Genomic DNA, 8,766 nt, shown 5'->3' with positions numbered 1-8,766 from the left:
GCTGCTTTGTAGTTCAGGCTGTCTTTGAACTCACTGTGTAGCCCAGGCTGGCATTGAACTTGCAGCAATCTACATGCCTCAGCCTCCCGAGTGCTGGGATTACAGGTGTGTGCCATTATGTCTGGCTGAATAAATTTACTATTATGACATTCAGTTTTGTTATGGGATCTGTTCTCTTTTCAACATCTAACTAGGACCTACCTGAGGAGAAAGAGAAATCAAGTGGCCACCAGAGTCTGACACAGAGCGGGTTGTTATACTGTCAAAATCTAGTATCAGGGCTGGAATGTAGCTCAGTGGTACAGTGCTTGCCTATCATGCATGAGGCCCTAGATGCAATCCTTAGCACTGCAAGAATAAGTAAATAAATTCAAAGTTAATATTATTATTTTGCTCAGTTTGTGAGCACTAAACATGAGGCAAAATGTCTGATCCATTAACATGCTTTGAAAGGTCATTTTAGACTTGTTGAGAGTAGAAAATTCCCTTATCTTTTTGAGGTTTCCTAGGACTCTCTTATCCGTGAGCTGGGCTTTGGCCTTCAGGCAGCTGATTACTTGTGATTCTGTGCCGACAGGAATTCCTGCAGGATAAGCATCTGTTCCACGGGGATGTGGCGGCCAGAAATATCTTGATCCAAAGTGATCTGACTGCTAAGCTCTGTGGACTGGGCTTGGCTTATGAAGTCCACGCGCTAGGGGCCATCTCCACTGCTCGAGCCGTACCTCTCAAGTGGCTTGCTCCAGAGCGGCTTCTCCTGAGACCTGCGGGCATCAGGGGAGACATGTATGGTTTGTTCCTGCCCTCTAGATTTTTTCCCTTTTGTGACTCGGGTGTCCCCTCTGAATATGATTTTGTGTGTACTGACAATTATGTCTGTACATGAGATCTCTTGCTCCATGGGAGTCAGGCTTACTCTTGAACAGGAATGATATGTGACAGAGTTCATGTTTGACCGTCTTCTTATAGTGCCTTTTCCTTCTGTATTCAGTGAGCAGTCTAGGCCGGGAGTGGTGGCGCATGCCTGTAATGCCCCCACTTGGGAGGTTGAGGCAGGAGGACTGCTGTGAGGGATGAGGACAGCCTGGGCTACATAGCAAGACCCTGCCTCAAAAAAAAAAATTATCAGTCTTCACTGGAAATAAAGGAAATTGAAAATATTATTCACAGCAATATTCTGAGGACTTAATCTAGTTGTCCTCAAATTCTTCTAACATCAGTTAGAGGGTTTCTCTAAGTTCACCAAGCTTTATCCTTACTTGATCCATCGATGAAGAGTAACTATGTTGTATCTAGTATTCTTCCTGTTGCTGTACGAGTCCAGTTAAGGCCAATTAAGCAGGAATTACTAAAACAAACAGAATATACATACCTCAATTTAAGTTAAAGCATAAGCATATATATTTATAATCTTAAAAAGCAAAGCTGTATTAAAATTTATTTTTATCAGTATGTTTGCAGCACATAATGACTACGTACATCATGGGAGCTGGTAGGTAATCATAATTCTTTACTTTCTCTTTCCTTCCCTGCCTCCCCTCTTCCCCTATCACTTGGTCCATAGCACAGCTGCAAGATGTGAGGCTGTGGCTCCTGCACGAGGTCATATGTGGTGTTTCTTATCTAAATGGTTTCCGTGATGACCGACTTTTCAGCTCCAGTTTGGATGGTTCTGGGCTTAGTGAAACAATTTGATTGCTGACTTTGATTTCCTAGTTTCTATAGTTATCTTAGCTGCACAATTTTACAGTTTCATGGCATATTGTTGTCGACTGTTTTCAAAGCATTCAACTTATTTTTCAGGAAGGTAAGTTTATGTTGAACCAACTTCTGTAATATCTGATTACATGATGACACAATTACAGGCATGTGTACAACTGGCATAAACAGCTGTAAAGGGTCACGGTTGACTTCTAGTAACCACATAACTCTACTTCTTAAAGAAACAGCTGGACATACAATTTTCTAGTAGCCACGAGTGGCAGGGGAAACTTAAATGTTAATCTGGCAAGTCAGTTCAGAAACTTCTACCTCACTTACAGCTACTTTCCAGTAGAAATCTGTAGGCAGTAAAGTTAATTGTAAAACATTACTTATTTAATAATATTATCAGATAGCAAAATATCTATATCTATATATCTATATATATCTATATATATCTTAAGTCATGTTGCTTAGGCAAATACTGATTACAACTCTATGTAAAGCTTGGTATGTTAGTATTTTTCTTAGATTTGAGCATTAGATCTAATGAGAAAATAGTGGCTTGGCCTTGTGTTGAGAAGAAAGGCTGACATTTTAGTGTAGAGGGATGGGAGAGAATAATAGATGTAAAGGGAAATTTCTCTGGGTTGAATGGCTTGTGTGTTTGTGTTCACACATTAGCAAATAACTAAACATTGTTAAGGTGAAATATGGAAAAAGAGACATAGATCTGGTCTTCAAAGACAGTAGAATCTAAAAGGAATTGTAAAGAAATACTTTCAAATATTTTATTATATGCCTTTGATTCTTTTTCTTCCTTTTTTTTTGTGGCTCTTCCTGATGGCTTCTGATCATTGACCTCTCTTTAGGAAAGGTGAAACAGATATTAAATAGATGGCTTTGTTTCTTTTACAGCTGGTCATTTGGGATCCTACTCTATGAGATGGTGACTCTAGGTAAGGCTGATTCCCAAAATAGTGCGTGGCTATAATGCACATATGTACATTGTATGTGTGTGTGTACAATGTTTTCTTTGAGAAAGTATTTCAGAACAGGTTCAAAGATTGAATTGGGTTGACGTGAATTTCACACCTGGTTCCTGAAGTCTTGTACAGTGACGATTCCCTCTCTACCTTGGCTCCTTCCCTCCCTTGTCCTTGTCCTTCTCTTAACTTTCTTTTGCTGTCTTCCTCTTTTTCCTCAAACATTATCACCTTCAGGGGGGTGTTTCTCAATCTAAGGTGTAATTCCCAGAGTGGTTTTTCTGCATCATAAAATGTTGTCTTTAGATTAATCCATTCAATTAAGAAACTGCAGTACCTTTTCAAGTTATGAAGAGTAGAAGGTAAATTTCCTTCATTTGTCTTATTTTATTATTTCCTATGGACTCACAAATTCTTCTGACATCAGTTAGAAGCTTTCTCTAGGCTCACCAAACTTTATCCTTACTGGATCCACCGATGAAGAGTAACTATGTTGTATCTAGTATTCTTCCTATTGCTGTGTCTTTTGCAGATGATTGGCCCAAGTTGATGGAGAGAAGTATTGTTTACAGCTCATATTTTCGGGGGCCCTGAAGTTCTCTTCCCCTCTTTCTTTCCATATCGACAGGGGCACCACCATATCCTGAAGTCCCTCCTACCAGCATTCTGCAGTATCTTCAGAGAGGGAAAATCATGACGAGACCCAGTACCTGCACACACACCATGTAAGTGGCTTTTAAGGGTCTAGGTTTCTCTGATTCCAAATATATATATATATATTTTGTTTGTTTGTTTTGTTTTGTTTTGTTTTTTGAGACAGGGTCTCACTATGTAATTGAGATTGACCTGCAACTCACTACGTAGCCCAGGCTGGTCTCGAACTCACAGCGATCCTCCTGCCTTAGCCTCCCGATTGCTGGGATTACAGGCGTGTGCCACCACGCCTGGCTCCAAATATATTTTTGTATCCTATCAGTTATGTGCTTTTCAAAATGTCTCAGATGATCCTTAGTTGTCCTTATTTCCTAATTCACAGCCTTAGACCAAACCCATGAGGTTAAGCATATTGTTCATGTATCATATATATACATATCACATATCTGTATATAGTTACACACGTTCTCACACAATGTCGAGGCAACCACTGAGAAGTACATTACGAATCTAACTTTGCTAAAGTTTAGTTCCACAGAAACTTCTATAATAGGCAGGAAACAACAAATACAGCCAAGTATATTACTTTGTTTAAATGCCAGACTCTGCCACCTTCAGTTCAGATGGACTTCCCTAAAGTCCATCACACTAGACCTACTTATTCAGTGTATATGCCTCTTATTTATTATCTGACTTTTAGAAATGACTCAGTCTGTTTTCCCAGCTCTCAGCATGACAGAGGCCAACCAGAAGAAAGCGGGTAGAAAGAAAGTAGAAAGGCCAGGAAAGGGAGATCTTATATTGGCTAGAAGAATGGGATACTTGTTGGTTAACCAATTTATAAACAAAATGAAAAAATTAAAAATTACACATAGAATTTTGTCATTGATGAAATAAAAAACTTATAGAATGAAATAAATAAAATCCTTATAGAACGAAACAAAAGATTAAAGTTATGCATAAGGAGGCAGAGAATATGTTAATGAGTATTTCTATCCAAATATTTTATAAATTTTTCAGCACTGAAGGGGTAAATCTCTCAATCTTGTTTTTCCCTACCCTATAACTACTGTAACAAGCAGATTATGAAGCTTGGCTATCTTAGCTATGCATGCATATGCACACACAGTATAGCAATGTTGGCTGGGTGTAACATAATTAAACTTTGACAAGTAGTTCTTGCAGGCTATGTCTATGAGTTTGTCCATACTGGGGGGGGTAGCACCTGAGTGACAAATATCTGACTTGAAGAATTTAAGATTTTGATAAGGAGATATCTAAAACAACCTGAAAATCAGCATACAGAAGAACGAATAAGAGCTCTATCACAAAGTGAAAAAGCTACTTCAGGGCAGTGCAATGAATGATATACAGTGAAAACAAATCTTGTCATCTTCTCTGTAGTTTGAAGGATCTCTTCATTCTAGTAGAACAGAGGTCACACTAAAAATTTTAAGAGACTTTATCATATAAAGAGGATGAGTCTCTGGGAAGAATATGAGAGGGCACACAGAAGATTTAAAACTTGCAGGGTTTTGTTCCAGTTAAGGTTTGTTGGCAGAGAAGACACATTCCCCACACATCTGCCTGTTTTCCTTGTCCCCTCCACAGGTATAACATCATGAAATCCTGTTGGCACTGGAGCGAGGACTCCCGGCCCTTACTCGGAGAGTTGCGCTCACACCTAGAAGCTGCTGCCAGAACCTCAGACGACAAGGCTGTGTTACAAGTGCCAGAGCTGGTGGTGCCCGAGCTGTATGCGGCTGTGGCTGGCCTCAGCGTAGACAGCCTGTCCTACTGCTATAGCGTCCTTTGAAGACTGTCAGCTGGGACACATTTACGGTGATCAATTATGAGATCAGTTTCTCCAAGAAAAGAAAATGGACTTTCTGGTGGGACACAAAGGGGGAACAATGGATCTTCCCCTGCACATTTCCCTAGAAATCTGAAATGATGCTGGGTGGGGTGCTACACTTTCCTCACCAGCTGAGAATACTGTCAGGCTCGGAGCACCGTCCATTCTGAAGAACCTGGACAGAGGTGATGTGGATGTCATTACAAAGGTGGTCTTGAAAATCTGCAGTGTTGTGGGGTAGGCTCTTCCCTCCCACCCGTTTAGTTTACTGCTGAAAAAATCTCTTTTAACTAGACATATTATGAGGTTCAAATGCACTAGAATGAAATGAAGAATACAAACTCAAAGGAATTGATGAGGAAGAAATTCAAGGTCCTATTTGCTCATGAGTATAGGTATAGAACAAGATCTCCTTTAAGGGGAAATCTGGTTATGTTGAGGGAACATAAAGTTATTCAGTCCTGATCCCTTTGTGTAGAACTGCAGAACTATAAAAACTGAGTTTTCTATTGGGCATAGATAAGATAGTCCCTTTTTATAAAATTCTGAGACAGGTGAACCTTGTTTGATACTACTTTTATTTTATTTGTGGAACTTGGAATTGAACTCAGGGCTTTTGCATTGGGCTACATCCGCAGCCCTTTTTATTTGGAGACATGGTCTCATAAGTTGCCTAGAACAGGATCAAACTTGTGACTCTCCTGCCTCAGCATCCCAGGACTGTGGAACACGCATGTTCCCTTGCCTGGTTAATACCCTCTACTTTTAACTAGAAGCTGGAGGAATCATTTCATGCTTAGTAACATTCAATATGTACTACTCATCAACTTTGCTTCCTGGTCCTTGTTAAGACTAAGGAGATTATCCCAATGATGAATTAACTATACTGTATACCTAAAAAGTACCAATAAACATAATGAAAAAAGTAAGACTAAGGGGATTAATTCTTGAGAATAAACATTCAATCAGTGATGAAAATGCTTTGTGTGTGTCTTAAATGTGGAAACCAAGTGATAAGTCTTACCTAAGATGTTCATTGAGAAGAGCAAGACAAGAGTGAAATCTGATACAGGATGGTAGCTTGTAATTTCCAATCATCCACTGATGTACCATGAGACACTACATTAAATATTTGAGTGTAAGTTGGCCTTTCTGATATACAAATGCCAAAGTTTCTGCAATAGGGAAGTTAAAAGTAAATAAAAATTCATGTTAATAGAAAAACTCGGGCCTGCTATGAAATGCAAGCTAATTATCAGAAAATGGGGAAATTACCTACCTCACACTGTTGTGAGGATTTGGGAGAATATGTATTTGTACAGTATCTGGTACATGATGTATCTGTTCAATATATGTTACTTTTATTTCCTTTCCCATCCCAGCACCATTAATGTCTATTTTACTTAAAATATGCTGTTGTCAAGAAAACCTGTATGTGACATGGCAAAGCAAGACATACCTAAGGATGATGATATGGTACATATAGTATGTGTCCAAATCATGAAGCCAGCATGTGTGTGTGTGTGTATGTGTGTGTGTATATATATATATATATATATATAGATAGATAGATAGATAGATAGATAGATATAGATAGATAGATAGATATATATTTTTTTTTGAGTGGAGATTGAACCCAAGGTCTTTGCACTGAACTACACTTCCAGCTCTTTAAAAAAAAATTTTTTTTTTTGAGACAGGGTCTTGCTAAGTTGGCCAGACTGGGCTCAAATTGGTGATCCTCCTGCCTCAGCTTCCCACAGTGCTGGGATAACAGAAATGCACCACCATGCCCAGCCTGAAGTAAGCATTTTTGTATGAGCTTTTTGGTGATGAAAATAGTCCTCTACTCTTTCAAAATATTTAAAATGTCACAGTGAGGATAATAGGGAAAACTTTTATAAATAACAAAAACCTATAAAGTGTTACAATGTAAAGTGGCTTCTGGGATCTCTAACAGCAGTTTGTTTTGTTTAGCTCAGAACTAATAGGGCGAAGGCACTATTTGCTGAATGAGACATTTGTTCTGACCCTGAGATAACAGGGCACATCAAGGTCTTGAGCTCTGAAGAAACTGGAGCCACATGATCGTAAAAGTGTCTAGATGAAAGGACCCATTGTTAGCATTTGCTCTCCTGTCCCTGAACACCCCACTTCCTGTGGACTAGATAACTAGGCAAATCTTAAAGGTAAACTCCCCAACTGCAAAAAACTGTTACATCTGGGTTAAAAAGATTAACTATTCTGTGACCGTGATTTAAACTATAAAAATAAAATGTAACCACCCAAATGAAGTAAAGGCTGTAAAACCCTATAAAAGGAAGAGTTGTAACCCCATCCGACGTCCATCCAGGCACGGCTTATGTGTGATCGACCCTTATTGATAAGTAAATTTGTTATTTTACTTCCATTCTGCTGCCTCTCTGTGTCACTTACTGATTTCTTCTGTAACAAGGACAATTCTGTTGAGTATAGTAATCTGTGATTTTAAAGGACACCGTGGTTACTCTGGAAGGGACATCTAAGCCTACTGTCACCAAAGAGAAGACTGGCAGCTGAAACAGTTGTAGAAGCTGGAATCCTGATGGATCATGATGAGTCAGTTAAATGTACAATGATACTTGCCCCTGTGAAAATACCGCAATGAGTAGTCAGGATTTAAATAGGTCATGAAGGGCAAGCAGGGACAAAGGAAGCAGAGTAGCTTCATACAAATAACATGCCACATAATTCTATTGTTTCCTCTCAGCCATTCATTTAAATCACATTTTCAAAGTATTTATTTGACTATTTTAAAAACTGAGTGTTAAAGATCCTTGTGCCAGGCATTAGGCCAAGTGTTGGATATAATGCAATACAGGACTGCTCTTTTTGTATGTTGGTGTTTGTTTTGATCTGAGGGAGAAATACAGTAATTGGTATTTTAAATATTGACCTACAATTTTATTTGTTTCCTGGATACAGTTTGGAAAACTGGAGCCAATAATTCTTATTCTAAGAAAATTGGATGTTTCTTTCAATTTTCCAGAAGGATTATATTTCTGAGGTTGTTTCAGTCGCTAAGACAATGAACAGAGAAGAGAAATCTTTACTAAAGTTTAATCCACATAGTTTTTTTTATAGTTTTGATTGGCCCTTGTCCAGCTTTGTTTCTTCCAATCTATGTTGTATGCTTAAAAAAAAATCAAAGTTAGGAACTGAGTAAACCTCACACTTAAGTGTCTAATGGAAACTTAACAAATAACATAGAAAGGTCTGAATCAGAAATTTCAAATTCAAGTTCTCACAATCATGTAGAACACTAGCGGTTTTCATGCTACATTAGGTATTATGCTATAAAACCTGGTTAACAGTAATGCTTTTCACCATTTTAAAAGAAAAAAGGTTCAAATAACTTTCTTACTCTTAAAAATTTTTTCAGTTTAAAAATATTTTATTTCATAAAAAGTTTATGTACAAGACTCTAAATAGAAAAGCAACTTTCAATCACAAACAAGACAGTTGTCCTTCAGATTACAGTGGAAGCATATTGAACATATTCTTCAATATTACACATATATTTTAACTATG

At 38.3% G+C, this 8,766-nt stretch overlaps 1 protein-coding gene across 10 annotated transcripts in view; it reads left to right on the top strand.

The window, feature by feature from the left end:
* The window catches only part of Styk1 (serine/threonine/tyrosine kinase 1), a 34,804-nt gene extending 29,002 nt beyond the window's left edge, over nucleotides 1-5,802 (top strand). For 9 of the 10 annotated variants that reach the window (XM_010643582.3, XM_019210563.2, XM_010643578.3 and 6 more), the window contains 5 exons: nucleotides 578-786; nucleotides 1,451-1,492; nucleotides 2,620-2,660; nucleotides 3,316-3,412; nucleotides 4,953-5,802. In XM_010643582.3, coding sequence (XP_010641884.1) covers nucleotides 578-786; nucleotides 1,451-1,492; nucleotides 2,620-2,660; nucleotides 3,316-3,412; nucleotides 4,953-5,157 — 594 coding nt within the window. In that variant the 3' untranslated portion in view covers nucleotides 5,158-5,802. The remainder of the gene's footprint in view (nucleotides 1-577; nucleotides 787-1,450; nucleotides 1,493-2,619; nucleotides 2,661-3,315; nucleotides 3,413-4,952) is intronic. The other variant, XM_010643580.3, reaches the window with a different exon arrangement.
* The last annotated feature ends 2,964 nt before the right edge of the window (nucleotides 5,803-8,766 follow it).

Source organism: Fukomys damarensis, unplaced genomic scaffold, assembly GCF_012274545.1.
Source record: "Fukomys damarensis isolate Sample0158 unplaced genomic scaffold, DMR_v1.0_HiC HiC_scaffold_19, whole genome shotgun sequence".
Lineage (NCBI taxonomy): Eukaryota > Metazoa > Chordata > Mammalia > Rodentia > Bathyergidae > Fukomys > Fukomys damarensis.
This window is presented reverse-complemented; position numbering and strand designations above follow the sequence as displayed.